Source organism: Ascaphus truei, chromosome 3, assembly GCF_040206685.1.
Source record: "Ascaphus truei isolate aAscTru1 chromosome 3, aAscTru1.hap1, whole genome shotgun sequence".
NCBI lineage: Eukaryota > Metazoa > Chordata > Amphibia > Anura > Ascaphidae > Ascaphus > Ascaphus truei.
Window position 1 is genome coordinate 66,349,463 of NC_134485.1, and position 17,644 is coordinate 66,367,106.

The 17,644-nt window shown below is 41.7% G+C and overlaps 1 protein-coding gene across 3 annotated transcripts in view; it reads left to right on the forward strand.

The window, feature by feature from the left end:
• The window catches only part of SLC6A4 (solute carrier family 6 member 4), a 122,545-nt gene that overhangs the window by 67,444 nt on the left and 37,457 nt on the right, over positions 1 to 17,644 (forward strand). For all 3 annotated transcript variants that reach the window (XM_075594235.1, XM_075594234.1, XM_075594236.1), the window contains 7 exons: positions 2,759 to 2,978; positions 6,066 to 6,204; positions 6,849 to 6,983; positions 10,750 to 10,853; positions 11,117 to 11,244; positions 16,569 to 16,681; positions 17,266 to 17,397. In XM_075594235.1, the coding sequence (XP_075450350.1) occupies positions 2,759 to 2,978; positions 6,066 to 6,204; positions 6,849 to 6,983; positions 10,750 to 10,853; positions 11,117 to 11,244; positions 16,569 to 16,681; positions 17,266 to 17,397 (971 nt within the window). The remainder of the gene's footprint in view (positions 1 to 2,758; positions 2,979 to 6,065; positions 6,205 to 6,848; positions 6,984 to 10,749; positions 10,854 to 11,116; positions 11,245 to 16,568; positions 16,682 to 17,265; positions 17,398 to 17,644) is intronic.

Here is a 17,644-nt window from a genome sequence, read left to right on the forward strand (position 1 = left end):
AGAAATTGCCCCTTTTCCATTTCTCTCCCTAATCACTTCACTTACTTTGTCTTCAACTGCAGAGAGTTACTGATGGACAATTTCTGTTTATCTTGGGCCACTATTGTTGTTATTTTAAGATTTCACGTTACAACTCAGCCCATTCACTGCAACTATGAATCACTGCAGCATTATATTGCCTCATTAGGTATGATTCCTTAAATAGCCACTAATAAAGGCAGAATGTATTGCATAATCTAGAGGAATTTGCTGTTGTGCTTATTACAATTAGGACGTTCCTTTCTCTCGCTCTCCGGCACACTCCTCCCACAAACATCAAGCCCTGTCTAAAAACGTACCTGTTTAGCAAACCATCTTTATAAATTCTTATCACAACTTTATTCACACACCAGATGCACTTTCTTTAAAAGTAATCTCAGAGGACCTCAGAAAAGCAGTTATTGATGCTCATCAGTCTAGAAAGGATTACAAAACCATTTATAAGGATTTGGGGCTCCACCAATCCACAGTCAGACAGATAGTTTACAAATGGAGAAAGCTCAAAACCACAATCACTCTACCCAGGAGCGGTCGTCCTACCAAAATCTCTCCAAGAACAAACCAACAAGTCACCCAGGAAGACACACAGGATTCCAGAGTAACATCCAAGGATCCGCAGGCCACTCTCCTTGGCTAATGTGAGTGTTCGTGACTCAACTATCAAAAAAAGATTGAACAAGGATGATGTTCGTGGAAGGATAGCCAGGAGGAAACCACTGCTCTCTAAAAAGAACATTGCTGCCCGTCTGAAGTTCGCCAAAGAGCACATAGATGATCCACAAGCTTCTGTAACAATGTTTTCTGAACAGACAAGTCAAAGTACAGTAAAATACAGTGAAATAGCACACCAATGATTGTATAAAATAAATAATGAATAATAAAATAAAGTGAGATATTGCAAAAAACAAGGGCATAGATAGGCCAATATTTACTACGGTAAATACATTACCTGTGTGCAGGAAATATAAATGGAGTTATCTGCTTATCCACAAAGATGGCTCAGCATCTTGAGAAGCTACAGACAAAAAATAGAGAAGAAAATAGTGTAGTAAATAAAAGTATTTTAGTGATATCCTGGTAAGTATCGCACGTACAAAAAATTTCTTTTAAACATAACCAGCATGGTGTTACCACGGTCGGACCCGAACTCCCACAGGTGGGCAGCGCCATCCGCTGCTTCAGAAGTAGTAGACCAGCCTCCTTCACCAGATGATATGTGGATAGAGTCCATGAGGATGTCACTTAAGGGTTTCAACCGGTATGAGAATAATATCAAAGTCCGAGGGATACAGAGAGGGGTCGATGACCGCCGTGCAAACACAGAATGAAGAAAGCCACCTTCAGTAGTTAAAGCGCGGTTGTCCTGTATAGCAGCAGATGGACGCACAACAAATCGCCATTACGCAGGAATTACGCTATTCATTTACTTATGATTCGATTGTCTTATGCCCCCTTTTTATATGTTTTTTATATGTTTTCTATTATATGCACTTCCTGTATTAAATTGATTTATGTTTTATTTTAATTATGTATTGCTATTAGTGACACCACCTGCCCTAATTTCAGAATGTGTCTTGATTGGTTTAGATACGTACACCTATGAATTTTAGTAGGCCAATAGCTTTTTTTAAAGGTATTTAAATAATGGCACTGTCCAGAGTAAACTATTCCCTGATGAAGTAGGTTTACACCTACGAAAAGCGTTGGATGATAAGTGTATTAGTATTTCACTATTGAATTTGCTCTGTTATTAGTTTAGCTAGCTCTCTCTGATTTCTCCATTTCCCCTTTTCCTCTCTCTGACCATCACCTCATCTCTTTCTCTCTTTCTCTCTTCTCCCCTTCTCCACCTCCACCTACACCTCGCTTCTGCAGAGACCTGCGCTCTATTAACCTACCAGCTTTTGATTCCACTTTATGCTCCTCCCTCTCCTCTCTCAGCTCTGCTTCAGACCCTGACAACCTAGTCAGGAACTACAACTCTGCCCTATCCTCCTCTCTTGATCTACATGCCCCGCTTTCTCTCTGCCGTTCTCGCTCTTCTAACCCCAGACCCTGGCTAAATTCCCACACGCGCATGCTGCGTTCCTGCGCTCGTTCATCTGAATGCTTCTGGAGGAAATCTCACACTCTCGCAGACTTCCTTCACTACAATGTTTTATTCTATTAAAGAGGCAATCCAAGACGGCAGGTTGTTTGCGATTTTATATATGAGGCGGCTACCTACCAGGGTTCACAGTACGTCCGCCCTTCAGATACTTCCCGGCCTGCGGGCCAATAGGAAGCCCTGACATCATCGGTGCGGCTTCCTATTGGCCCACGTGAGGCGAGAGCTTCAAACTTTAAAGCTCTGCTTGCTGAGACAGAGCAGCTACCAGCACCTATTTCAGAGGTAAGCATCTGTGAGGTCCTGTCTGTGTACAGAGTTGGCATTATATAAATCAAGAACATACATACATACTTATTAAACATTTGTTGAAATAGTGTTGCAAACATTAAAAATGTCAGAGAAGGGGGTTACATGTGAAAGTGCTTTTACTGTGTTGCAGGTCTAGTATATGTGGCTAAGTGGGACTGGGACTTTAACCCTTTCGCTGCCATGGAGTCTTGTAATGCAGCGAGCTGTTTGCCGCTCTGGCCGCAACAGAGTTAAGTGACATCCCAAATACTATCAAGGCGATGTGGTTGTGGTTAACAAATGGTCCGCCTCCCTCCCCAGGAATCGGCTACGCCATCTGCATGATCGCTCTCTATATAGCGTTTTATTACAACACCATTATGGCCTGGGCTCTCTACTACCTCATATTCTCCTTCCGGGCCGAGCTGCCCTGGACCAGCTGCCACAACGCGTGGAACACCGACAACTGCACCAACTACTTCCAGAACAGCAGCGTCATCTGGGCCGCCAGCTCCAGCTCACCGGCGGAGGAGTTTTACACGTAAGTGCATGTAAGTGTGGTGAGGAATAAGGGGGCCGGAGGGACGATGAGACTGAAAAGGAGGGGAGAGGGAGAGGGACGTTGAAAAAAATGACAGAAGAAAAAAAATTAAGCGTGAGATCAAAGGAAATATGTAATAAATTATTGAGAGAGTGGGGGGCATTGGCGCCCATCCAACATGCCGGGAAGTCGCTTTGGAATCCTGAAGAAAAGCTCTGCTTTTATTGTTAATCTATACCAGCGCAGGGACGCGGCTGCACAGCAGAGATACATGGGAATTTGCATAGCTAGTGTTAGGACCTGCATACTGGTCATGCCTTGACGTGGCTTGCAGACTTATAACTCTTTGGCCAAAGGGTTTAACTAAATGGCCCATACTCATGAGCATACTGACATTCAGGTATTTAACTATGGATTTTTATCACATTGGATGTAGCATTGGGTATTTTTGTCTTTTGTTGTACACATTTGGCCATGCACAGTAGTACTCCTCTTTACATATATATATATATATATATATATATATATATATATATATATATATATACATACATACATACATACATACATACATACATACATACATACATACATACATACATACATACATACATACATACATATATATATATATATATATATATATATATATATATATGATGTGGTGGGTTCTGAGGCTAGAGCATGCTGGGATTGTGTGCAAAGCAGAGGTGGCCAACTCCAGTCCTCAAGGGCCACCAACAGGCCAGGTATCTGGGATATCCCAGCTTCAGCACAGGTGGTGCAATCAGTGGCTCAGTCTATGACTCACCCACCTGTGCTGAAGCAGGGATAGCACGGATACCTGGCCTGTTGGTGGCCCTTGAGGACTGGTGTTGGGTACCCCTGCTGTACAGCATATTGGATAAGAGACTCGAATTATCAAATAAATAAGTGAAGCATGAAAGAAAGAGATACTCTCAAATTGAAATTCGACATCATTCCAGTACACAAAGTTGTTCAAACAGATCAATATCTTGGCAAAGGATTTTGAATAGTTATTAAAGTGATCTTTTCTATGGTGATACCATACGTGCTAAAACATGCTCTGAATATCAATACATAACCTTACGTATAAATCATTGTGAAAAGCAAATAAAGAATGCAATCAATCCAAAATAAGAGGGTCCAATAATGTCCAAGACCACCTAGAAAAAGTGGGAATAATAATTCTGTGCAGCTCTCAGAGTATCAAATATAAGCTGAGATTTAAAGGTATGAAACTAATAGGTTACAGGGGCACACTCACAGCCCTGCGCCGGCTGCACTGCTTCCCACTCTGAATCAGGAGCACATGCAGGAGCAGAAAATGAGACAGCACTCCACCGAACGGGTGTGAACAATAGTATTGCTGCATTAAAGGGTTGACACTTCGGTCTGACTTTGGATCTATCTTGATAAAGGTCCGAGGTAGGACTCAAGGGTAAATCCTGTAATAAAGCAGCACTATTATTTACACACGTCCAGTGGAGCGCCGTCTCATTTGCAGTTCGTGCCTGAGATTCAAAGGGGAAATTCATGGTTCTTTATACAGTTTGCATTATTGCAAGTAGGATAAGTGCTCAGGAAAATGTAAAGCAATCAATATAAATACAGGCTGCAGAATATTCATGGAATACTTTGCCCTGCGGTGTCTTTTTTTTTAGATTTCTGTATTATATTTCGCAACCGTCTAATTGTCTTCGTCCCTTTGCTTTCAAAAGGTGTTTTTTATTTTATTATTTTTTTCGAACTTTTTATTTTTCAGGGATTTAAGGGGGTGCAGAAAATAAAATGGGGGAGTGGACCACATACTGATGGGGGAGGAGACAATACCACAGATAAGATCGTATTGATACAAACGTAGTAAGGTACATCATAATAGTAAATAGAGCGGCAGGAGAGAGAGCCCGTAACAACGGTCCACAGACCTCATCATCAAGGTCCCCAGAGAGTCCCCTAGAGACAATTTGCTAGAGGAGTGCCTCCGTTATAGTGCCATTACCACGGCCTTCAAGATCAAACCATGGACCCCAAACATTAGTGAACGGGGAGCAATGTTCTCTGAGAAAAGCCGTGACCCTTTCCATGGACATAACATGCCATAGTCTATTTTTGATCACGTTAAGATCGGGGGCGTTGGGTTTTTGCCAGAAAGCAGCCACACAGCATTTGGCTGCCGTTAATATATGGGTTTGGAGTTTGGCCTTGTGTCTAGCGAGATGTGAGACTTGCCTACCCAAGGGATCCGCCCAAGGCTCAGGTCTCAGTGATGTGCCCTGTAGGGCATTGATAATGTTGAATATTTCGTTCCAGAATGGAATTATTATGGGGCAGAATCACCAGATATTGGATAAGGAGCCATTTTGCCCACAACTTCTAAAGCAGGCCACCAAGTGTGACTTATTAATGGCATGAAGTTTGACCGGCGTTAACTTCCAATGGAACAATAGTTTGCACGCGTTTTCCTTGACAACGGTGCATATGGAGGCATATGTCCGACCAGTTCTCATCCTCTAACGTATCCCCCAATGCCTCCTCCCATTTTGACATGTATACACATTCTTGGTTATAGAATGGGCTCAGAAAGAGCCCAATGAATCTTGAATCAAACAGCAGTTCGAAGTGGGAGATCATGGAGGTTTGTGCCTTGGAATGCACCTGCATTATAAAGTACCTGACCTGCAAATATCTAAAACACTTGGACTGGTTGTTTTTTATTTTTATTAAACAAGGTATGAGGTACTCATGATTTTTTTTTTTCAAACATTTTTATTAGGCAAAAACAGTCAAACAACATAACAAAGTATAAGCATTGCCTAAAATAACTTGGTACTCATGATTTTAAGCATTATGTTATGTGATAGACTTGAGTATAAATCCTTCACAGCCAGATGAGGTTAAGGTGCATTATTCCACTCTGCACTGATGCCTGGCAGCTGAGATGTTATGGTTCTGCCAACCATTCTATCTTCGTACTAGATTTCTTTGAGTCAGGGGGCGCGTTACATTGGACTCCCCATTAGCAGTGAGAGGATACAAATCCAGGCTCTTCGTCCTGTCTTTCAGCCGGCTAGTGCTGCAGATACACAAGTCAAAAGGTCTGCAGGACCTTGGGGGGATTAGCTGGCAGCTCACTCTCTGTCTGCTCTTCATCTTCATTGTGGTCTACTTCAGCATATGGAAGGGGGTCAAAACATCTGGCAAGGTCAGTGTGCAAAACTGGAGAAAATAAACAACAGGATGTCTGGCACATATATATATAGTATCGTTTTCATATAGTGGCACAATAAAAGGAGGAATATAAGTAGGTAGAGGCTTTGTAAGCAGGCATGTGTATTCCAAGTAGGTTTCAATGTATGAGTGTAAACATAAAGGTGCCCAGGGCACCTACAGTCTAAAACCAAAGTCAAACCATATGAATGTCAGTCAGGGTATCTACATGAGTAAGCAACAAGACATTCAGAAGTTGGTTCACCAGTCCAAGTAATTTTCAATGTATGAGTAGAACCAAAAAGGTGCCCAGGGCACCTCCAGTCTAATATCAAAGTCAAGTCTTATGAACGTCAGTCAGGGTATATACATGAGTGAGCAACAAGGCATTCAGAAGTTGGTTCATGGTTCAAGTGTAGTGAATCTCAAGCACAAAAACTCTCAAGGTCCTTGTGACAAAAGCTGACTTTCTGTTGTACTGTGGGGATATAAAACCTCCTTTAAAAAGCTAAAAAATAAATAAATAATTCTGCCAGATTTGGTTATAAACGCTGGTGTTCTTGAGCGTATTATTATGCTGTATTATGTTGTATTATGATGGTAACAGATGCATCACTCTCCCTTGCCTCTCTTTGCCAGGTGGTGTGGGTTACTGCCACATTTCCATACATTGTGCTCACCCTCCTGTTAATACGAGGGGCTACGCTCCCAGGTGCCTGGAGGGGAGTTCTCTTCTACCTGAAGCCCGACTGGCAGAAGCTGCTAACCACAGAGGTGAGAAACAGACCTTTTAGCAATAATTATTTTTTTGCCTAAATGTCTTTTTTATTAATGTTAATGAAACGTGGCTGGTGGCTCTCCTCATGCGTGCGCATTGGGGGGATGTTTTGGATGCACTGCCAAAATTCCTGTGCGCTTACGCTCACGTGAGCTACATACAGGGAACATTGGAGGTCATTCAGGGTTAGATTATTCTGATACTCTGATCAGTGCATCCAGCAACTCCATGTGCTCCAGAGGAGTGTCAAAAAGCATTATCTCTTGTATATGTATGTATTATTTTATTTATATAGCACCAACAGTGTACACGGTGCTTTAGAAAAGAGGCCGCACAATACAGGGAATTATAATACAATAAGTGCAACAAATATAAAAATAGACAATAGGACAGGAAATCTGTGCTCCAGGATTACAATCTGAGTGGTATATTAGGAGATTTACAGACAGTGCAGGTGCAGGACTCAATGGAGGAGACGGCAGGGCTTGTTATGATAGTTGGTAAGAGCGACGGTGGGGCAGTAGCCGCGAGTCCTTGCTTTGGACGTGCTTTGTTCAGAAGGTGTGTTTTTAGGTTTGAAGTATAGGTGGGAAGAGAATGTGCTTGGTGCATTCTGAGGGAGTTCCACATGTGAGGGGCAGTGAGTGAAAAAAGACAAGAAGAGGTGGAAGGGGTGAAAACTAAGGAAACAGTTATGAACAGTGTGCAGAAATAATGGTGAAAAAACAGAGTGCAGTATGAACAGAGTGCAGTATGAACAGAGTGCAGTGTGAACAGAGTGCAGTATGAACAGAGTGCAGTGTGAACAGAGTGCAGTATGAACAGAGTGCAGTATGAACAGAGTGCAGTATGAACAGAGTGCAGTATGAACAGATTGCAGTATGAACAGAGTGCAGTAGACAAGCAGGGGCACAACAAGCAGTGGCGTAACTAACGCCCGGGACACGTTCGAGGGGGAGAGACCCAAAGGGAGACGAGACCCTTATTCCAGATTCAATGAACTCCCCCACCACGCGGTTACAGAGGCCCCATGCTGTTCCCCACAGCAATGAAACAGATTGCCGGGGGAGAGAGCAGGGCCTCTGTAAGAGCAACCCTCCTCCATCGACGTGCTGCATCGTTATGGCGATGTGACGTCACATGTTGGTGCATTGCCATGACAACGGGCTGACACTGCAATGTCATGACCCCGCGACCTTGGCCGGGTTCCCCTTACGGCGCAGTTACCCCACTGATAATGAGACATCAAAGATGACATGTAGAGAGGAGCAGACGATTGGAGGGGCCTTTAAAATGGTGGAAGGAGAACTTCGTAGGTGGCCCAGAACATGATGGGAAGTCAGGACAGGGATTTAAAGCAGCAGTACTGCTTTCCATCTTTTTCTTTTATTCTTATTTGTATATGTAAAGCATGTGACAATGTATAATTCTACATTTTTACCTAAGCTGGCAATCTTTAGGTGCTCCTGTTATAAATCTGTAAAAATCTTGATTGTGTGACTCACATAATGGCAGCTTTAGTCAGTGTAACTCAGCAGCTACAATGTATCCTTATATTACTAAGATAACATTATCTATTGTTACAGTTTGCAGCTCAAAGTGCTGGGAACATTTGTAACAAATTATACCACACAGGAAAGTGTGGCAAATATCTTGCACTGCTTAGGTTAGGGTGGGCTAAAACCTTTTATAGAAATCAAAGACTGCTCAGTATATTAAAACTCATAAAAAATGGCATTAAGAGTTGAATAATAAAAAAAAAATAGTCACTTCTATCTAATACTACAGAACTGATTTATTTATAACCCTGTAAGATGTCACGTTTTGAGGCTTTAAGCTGATGAGCAGACACTATTCTGGAAGAAAGTGAAATGACCGTAGCTACTGAATCTTGGATAGATTGCAAAGGAGAAAGTTGTGAGGCTGACGTTTAACCTCCTCCTCATATAACAGTGTTCAGTTTAACCACTGCAGCTTTGTAGCTTTGAATAAAAATAGTTCATTTGGAAAAATGTGCATACATTATTTGTAATTCAGCAATGTGTGACATTATTGGTAAGGGGGTGAATTCTTCTGCAAACCACTGCAATATATCTGTGTAGCATTCTAAAGCAAAAAAGAGTTGATGAGGCAACCACGTGATAAGTCACGAACAGAGTCATGATATTCACCAGCAGACATCAACAGGGGACGAAGACGTTTTAACAAGTAAGACAGGAAAGGAGCAGTGGGAGAGGAATGAGGGGAACCAGGATCGAGCATTGTTACTGATACCAAGAGAGCGTAGAATCTGAAGAAGAACAGTAGTCAACAGTTCTGAAAGCAGCAGAGAGATCAAATAGGATAAGCAGCACAAAAATGAAATTGGGATTTGCTTCATGGAGATCATTGGCTAATTTAGTAAGGGCAGTCGCAGGTTGAGAGAAGACAGTTTTAGTTGAGTGAGCTGTACGAAAGCCAGATTTCAGAGGGTCCAGGAGGGTAGGGAAATGAATAAAGTTGATCGTGCAAGAAAAGACGAGTTCGGAGGTAAAAGGCAGGAGGGAGACAGGTCGGTAAAGCATTTAGCAAAAAGAGTGTTGTTCTTGAGAATATTTCTGTATATCACTTCTTACCGTTAATATATCTTGTTGAATCATTGTCACAGGTGGGGATGACCAGATTACGTTGGGAGGGCAATTATCAGGCAGAACACAAAGGTTAATAAACCTTAGGTGATTTGGTCAGAGCCAACAGTAATCATCAATCAAACAAACACAGCAATAACCCCCACAAAACATGAACTTATGGGGACCCCTAACTCACTAGGTGCAGTGCACTACCAAAGCTTGCTTACCCTGGATGCCACCATAGAAAGTCCTTGTAGAATCCTTGTTCCCCATTAACAAGGGGAGACCGCTGCGGGTCCATATAGTCTAATGATAGGTTGGTCTCCAGCCATCGATACCAGCCTGAAACCTCTGTGGAGCTCGGAACAGTGTCAGCTTGTATAGTTACCCGGCCTCCATTCAAAATCATGGAGAATCGGGTGCCGACCAATCAGGGGTATCCCTATAACCGCTAAGCCAATCCGGAGTGAGGGGGCACGCGTAATGGGCTAATCTGGAGAGGGAGTGGAGCCAGTGCTTTAGGACAGCCCCAAGGTGCAAGGCCTTGGGAGCGTGGGGAATTAGAACCGACTGATGGGAAACGTGCCCCGAGATCAGGTCCAGGCACCACACAGATTTTGACGCCTTGCTGCCGGGGAGAGAACAATGCTCAGGCCTTGGAGTGTGTACTTTCCCAGCACGCGGGTACGTCCTTCACTCATTCCCCATTGTCCCACATTATGGTTAGCCCCCTGACTCATTGTATGCCTCATACGCAGCCATTGTCACTGACCCAGGCAGACCATGAGTCACACAGATAAACCCAACACAGTGGTAAAACACATAGAAACATGAGTTACATATTACTAGGGCTGAGGCACTCTCCAACCCTATGGTGGCAAGACTAACCCTTTACACTGGGTTGCCATCTTGACAGGCAAAGGCAGCAGTCACAACCATATACATGTATACATTAGTGGAGGCCTGTTAAGCCAGACGATATGTGAAATCAAGGCATTATGCACTAAGATGAATTCACTTCTTTACCAAAGCGGTGGGTTGTGCTATGGGGCAAGTTACCTCAGCACTATTCTGTCTTATGTCATTACAACACATTTGATTTAGTCCTTTGGTTTGTTTTCACGCCCTCAGCCTTTTTTCTTTGTCCTTGCAGGTCTGGGTTGATGCTGCTGCACAGATATTCTTCTCGCTGGGCCCAGGGTTTGGTGTATTACTAGCCTTCGCTAGCTACAATAAGTTTCACAACAACTGCTACCAGTTAGTATCATATGTACGTTTTCCTTAATTTCCCTCAGATGATAACTGCCCTGAGCTACAGTGGTTGTGTTAATGCCGTCTCCTTGGCAGATCATTTCATTCTGCTGTGCTTGAATGCCAGAACTATAGTGTAAGCTCCTTGGTCAAGTAGTTTATTTCCCCTGTGTTTCCCTTGTTACCGCATTACCAAAGAGTACAGAACATGATAATAGTTGGAACTACAACTTGATGTTCACTCGCAACTGTCTGGGTTTATGTTGCAGGGATGCTCTGATTACCAGCACAGTAAATTGTATGACTAGTTTTATGTCTGGCTTTGTCATATTCACTGTCTTGGGCTACATGGCAGAAATGAGGAACCTGGACGTCTCTGAGGTGGCCAAAGATGCAGGTATGTTCTGTGCCTGTGGATAGTTGCTGCGTTTATGTATGTGGATAGATGATATATGTTATAGCGCAGTGTTTTTCAAACCCTTGAGTTCACCAGGCATCGCTCAAGGGTTCCCTGCAATTTGCAGGTCATTGTAATATTGTACCAAATGCAGACAAATTTACAATGCATCTAATTTCAGACACATTATTATAGAGGTTTGGGGTTCCGCAGAATGTCACAATCTAACTCTAGGGTTCCTTAACCAAAAAAAGGCTAGAAATCACTGTTATAGTGGCTACTACAGCCTGCAAAATAGCAAATGCTTTTGAGAAATGGGAAATTCTGCCTACATGAATATATATATATATATATACACACACACACACACACACACACACACACACACACACACACACACACACACACACACACACACACACACACACACACACACACACACACACACACACACACACACACAGTGGTGTGAAAAAGAAAGTACACTCTCTTTGAATTCTATGGTTTTACATATCAGGACATAATAACAATCATCTGTTCCTTAGCAGGTCTTAAAATTAGGTAAATACAACCTCAGATGAACAACAACACATGAAATATTACACTGTGTCATGATTTATTTAACAAAAATAAAGCCAAACTGGAGAAGCCATGTGTGAACAACTAAGTATAGCTTATGATTCAATAGCTTGTAGAACCACCTTTAGCAGCAATAACTAGCAATCGTTTTCCTTATGACTTTATCAGTCCCACTCTTCTTTACAACGTTGCTTCAGTTCATTGAGGTTTGTGGGCATTTGTTTATGCACAGCTCTCTAAAGGTCAAGCCACAGCATTTCAATCGGGTTGAGGTCTGGACTTTGACTGGGCCATTGCAACACCTTGATTCTTTTCTTTTTCAGCCATTCTGTTGTAGATTTGCTGGTGTGCTTGGGATCATTGTCCTGTTGCATGACCCAATTTCGACCAAGCTTTAGCTGTCGGACAAATGGCGTCACATTTGACTCTAGAATACTTTGGTATACAGAGGATTTCATGGTCGACTCAATGACAGCAAGGTTCCCAGGTCCTGTGGCTGCAAAACAAGCCCAAATCATCACCCCTCCACCACCGTGCTTGACAGTTGGTATGAGGGGTTTGTGCTGATATGCTGTGTTTGGTTTTCGCCAAACGCGGCGCTGTGCATTATGGCCAAACATCTCCACTTTGGTCTCATCTGCCCAAAGGACATTGTTCCAGAAGTCTTGTGGTTTGTTCAGATGCAACTTTGCAAACCTAAGCCGTGCTGCCATGATCTTTTTAGAGAGAAGAGGCTTTTTCCTGGCAACCCTTCCAAACAAACCATACTTGTTCAGTCTTTTTCTAATTGTACTGTCATGAACTTTAACATTTAACATGCTAACTGAGGCCTGTAGAGTCTGAAAAGTAACTCTTGGGTTTTTTGCAATTTCTCTGAGCATTGCACGATCTGACCTTGGGGTGAATTTGCTGGTACGTCCACTCCTGGGAAGATTGGCAACTGTCTTGAATGTTTTCCACTTTTGAATAATCTTTCTCAATGTAGAATGATGGACTTTAAATTGTTTGGAAATGGCCTTATAACCATTCCCAGATTGATGGGCAGCAACAATTGCTTCTCTAAGATCATTGCTGATGTCTTTCCTCCTTGGCATTGTGTTAACACACACCTGAATGCTCCAGACCAGCAAACTGCTAAAACTTCAGCTTTTATAGAGGTGGTCACACTTGCTGATGATCAAGGGCATTTGATTAGCAGCACCTGCCTGCTACTTAGCATCTTAATTCCTATGGAAGCAGTAAGGGTGTACTTCGTTTTTCACACATAGCTTCTCCATTTTGGCTTTATTTTTGTTAAATAAATCATGACACTGTGTAATATGTCATGTGTCGTTGTTCATCTGAGGTTGTATTTACCTAATTTTAAGACCTGCTAAGGAACAGATGATTCTTATGATATCCTGATATGTAAAACCATAGAATTCAAAGAAAATGTTGTGCAGGAATCTCCTCCTATACTCCCAAGTGCTGTGATTACATGAAGGGTGAATGCTTCAACCAATGGAAGGAGAAGAATGAAACTTCTCAGAAGATTATAGATCTGACTACAAAACATAGTGAGACCCCTACCCCAATTAAAATTGCTATTGCACAAATGGAATCCATTACAAAGGGAAGTTGTGTTAAAGCGGCAAAACGTTAGATCTTGTATGTTTTTTAAATAAATCCGTTTTCTAGTATTAGACAATAGCGAGAGTGTTTGTGTATATATATATATATATATATATATATATATATATATATATATATATATATCAATCCAGGCAGATGGCATGCTTTGGTGATAGCAGTTGTTACCTATATATATATGTTTTTATTTTTTAACTCGGTGACATTTTAATGAGTTTTAATATACTTTGATTTATATAGCAGGTTTTAGCACACCTCCCCAGCAGTGCAAGATCTTTTTAACACTTTCCTGTTTGTGATCATTTGTTGCCAAATGTTCCCACTAGTTTGAGCTGCAAACTGTAACAATAGATAATGTTACCTAAGTAATATCAGGACACATTGTAGCTGCTGAGTTACACTGACTGAAGGACTGACTGAAACTGAGGGGGCAGCCATTTCGTTCGGCACACAATCAGGATTTTGACAGCTTTATAACAGGAGCACCAAACAGTTGCCAGCTTAGGTCAGAATGTAGAATGATACATTGCTACATGCTTTACATATACAAATAAGAAAAGAATAAAAGGTAGGGGAATGTAGTATTGTGGCTTCAAAGATAAAGGTCCACCTTCACTAAGGCACTTTCTGGTGCCGGAAGACGCCTTAATGACAACTTAAGTCAGTTGGCTGCAAGGTGTCTTCCAGCTCTGCATGGTGTCTCATGGGAGAAGACTTCCTAGTAAATATGGGACAAAGCGTCTCCAAAAAAGATGTTGAGAAAGGAATAAGAAGCCATAGGACTATATATAAAACATTTTTTTTAAAGCACCCAGCACCAATTTTACCTTATAACCCATATTATAAGCATTATTTTAAACCATTACGACCTATTATTTCTTGTGGAACAAATTGTGTTGCAAACCTACAACTATAACATTCACAGACTGATATCTCTAGGGTACTACAACATAACAAAGCAAGGCGAACGTGCGCAGAGAATTGCATTTTTTTTTTATTGAATGGTGACTTTACCTAATCCATGTAAATTTGGTGAAGGTGGTGATAAGTTTTAGGGGACCAACATGAGGGTTCTTCATAGATGAAATTATAGACAGTTTTCGTGCTGAAAAACAAGCAGTGATAAGCTGAACTCGTAGGCTGTCTCCGAAGCGTAGGTTTTAGCCACGGCTCATTCTGCAGATTTGACTGTCCAAACAACTGATCATCAAAACAGCAAGTGAACTGCAAACTATTTCAAATAGCTGGGTAAGCCAAAAAAGGGTCTGTAAACACCCCCACCGCCCCCCTCCCCCAGATTAACGGTCCCTAATGAGGTGAGCCAGGATCCTTCAACTGTGAGGCTGGATTCATTTTCTGGACGGAGACGGCCTCCAGAATTACATTGCAAAATCATACGTTCTTTTTAGCAGCGCTGAACCTCTGTAATAGTTTGGTGAGCACTTTTCAGCATAGCTAAACAGTAAACAGTGTAAAAAAAAGAATCCATTTCTTTATTAAGACGGGTATTGACAAATATTCACAGTGTTAACGCTTCGATGCTGAAAATAAAGACCAGTAAAATGATATGGGGCACTTGCAAATTACAAGTTCAGCATGAATGTCACAATAACATACCTTGAATAATTAAACATCAACAAACTAGACCTTGGCCCTCTGACAGCTTGGCTCACACATTTTTTTTCTTCATATTTGTAACTTACTTTTCTAAATGGAGTAGATATGATATTATTAAATGGAAAATCTTGCAGCTCCACCTCCTAAGCAATAAAAGTTCGGGGGGTGGGGAGGGGGGGGAGGGAGGGCAACAGAATAGACTGCATCCAGCTACCAGTAAACCTCCGATTCCTTTCTTATAGCAAATTCCGTTTTTGCCAGGTTGAAATGCAATTCAATTCTCTAAACGTTAATTGGCATTAATTCTGTAAATGTGCACATGCTAAGAAGATTCCTTTCACCTCTAATTCTCTTAACACGTCCAGCAGCCCTTTTATGTACAAAGTCACTGACTTGGATCCTCCTTTTTCACTTTGCTCAAACTGTCAAAAATGTTCCAGTTCTGTGAACCATCATTGAATTATTTATTTCCCAAAACAATGTCAATTTTTGCCAACAAGATCCTTTTCAGGATCAGATAATTTAAAAACTGCTGGATGATTCTTTTGTAAGGCTGGGTTGGATTGCGGCGCATTTGGGAGATGGGGCGGCTCGGTGAGTAAATGCAATGATTCTGTGAACAACTACACTGAGTTTAAAGCAAGGGAGCCTGGTTACAATCCTGATATCAGCTCCTTGTAACCTTATCCAAGTCACTTTCACTCCCTGTGCCTCAGGCACCAGAATCATAGATTGTAAAATCATCTGGGCAGGGACTGTGTCTTTAATATTCCTATGTGCTGCGTACCACGCACTATACTGTAATTGTGCAACGCTTTGAGTCCCATTGGGAGAAAGGCGCTATATGAAATAAAGTTAGTATTATTTGTGCACATGGACATCTTGGGTGCTCTCAACGCTCCCCTTTTCACTTGATCTGGAACACATTTTGCAGCTTAGTCTCGTGCCAGCATAAGGAATACGTCCTAACCTCCGGGGAAATCTTGATGGAGCCTGAGTATCTTTCAATTAACCGGTACTTGACCCCACTGCTATAATTACTCTAACCATCAATCTTAAGATAATTAACAACTATCAGGAGGAAATGCTGTTGCCTGGATTGGGCTCTGGTTTGTCTCCCAGGTTTAGAAGTTGTTATAGTAGTTTGATTATTGGGGACATATATTGCCCTTGCTGCTAGTTGTGCCATATAGTTGGTAACTGGTGCATTTCTTGACTATTACTGGTGCATTTCTTGACTATTACTGGTGCATTTCTTGACTATTACTGGTGCATTTCTTGACTATTACTGGTGCACCTTTTTACCTTTTTCATATATTTAGTTCTCTGTGGGTCTGTTATCTGACATCAATGTTGACTTGATTAAGTGTCTCAATGAAGGAACTTTAAAGATGTAAAACAGGTGAATGGTAATACGGATAAGCTCTGACCTTTAAGATCCTAAAGTGTTCCCCTATGTTATGAGCTAAGGAGTTCATCTTGTCTTACTGCTGTTCCAGGACCCAGCCTTCTATTCATCACCTATGCAGAGGCCATCGCTAACATGCCGGCATCTACCTTCTTTGCCATCATATTCTTCCTGATGTTAATCACCTTGGGCCTTGACAGCACGGTGAGTGAAAGCTGCACTTCTGATGCATAAGATTTCCAGAGCTCCTCCGGAGCACATTCTAACCCTGATTTTCCAACAGGGAAATAACAGCCACAGACTTATTCAACAAACAAAAGTATACATTCTTTCAGCTGATTTTTTGACTCAATTTTATGTAGTGGGGGCAATATATTTTATTAGAATATTTTTCTCATTATAAAGTTGCAATATATGAAGCTACAATATTATGCTGTGTACGTGAAACAGCAGCACGCAATCATTTCAGGCACAAGCCCCTGACCCATAGAAAGTACAGAGAGAGTGATCTATATAGTAGATGGCCCATTCACTTTTATACCTGCCAATAGTCGCTTATACTGCACGGGCAGAGATACTGAGATACCTGGGAAATAAAGGCTCATTTAAAAAAATGCACATATCCTATTTCTCAGTTATATCTCCCCCTCTCTCTCTCTCTATTTCTGAAATAAATAGTCTAACTTTGTTTTTTCGAATGTGGCGTTATTCGCAAACTTTTTAGACAATTGCAAAATGTAAAAGTGAAATATTGGGCACAGGAAACATTTATAGCTGTGTGTCCGTAGTTTGCAGGTCTGGAGGGCGTCATAACAGCGGTGCTGGACGAGTTCCCACATGTATGGGGGAAGCGTCGGGAGCTGTTCGTCTTCCTTCTGATAACTGTCTGCTTCCTGGGGGCGCTTTCAACCCTGACATTTGTAAGTTGGAACGGCTCGACATTTTGATCCACTAAAATGTTCATTCACAAATCTGGCCATGCTTTTCACTATTATTTATTTTTAAATATGCCTAATCTTTCACAGGAATACGAACAATGTGGTTCTTATAATAACAAGGGGAGAGTGACTTTGAACTGTATAAACTATGTGGTTCTTTTAATAACATAGGAGAGATTTCTCCCATAGAGAAAAAAAAAACCCTCTTCTAATTCAATGTGAGCTGATT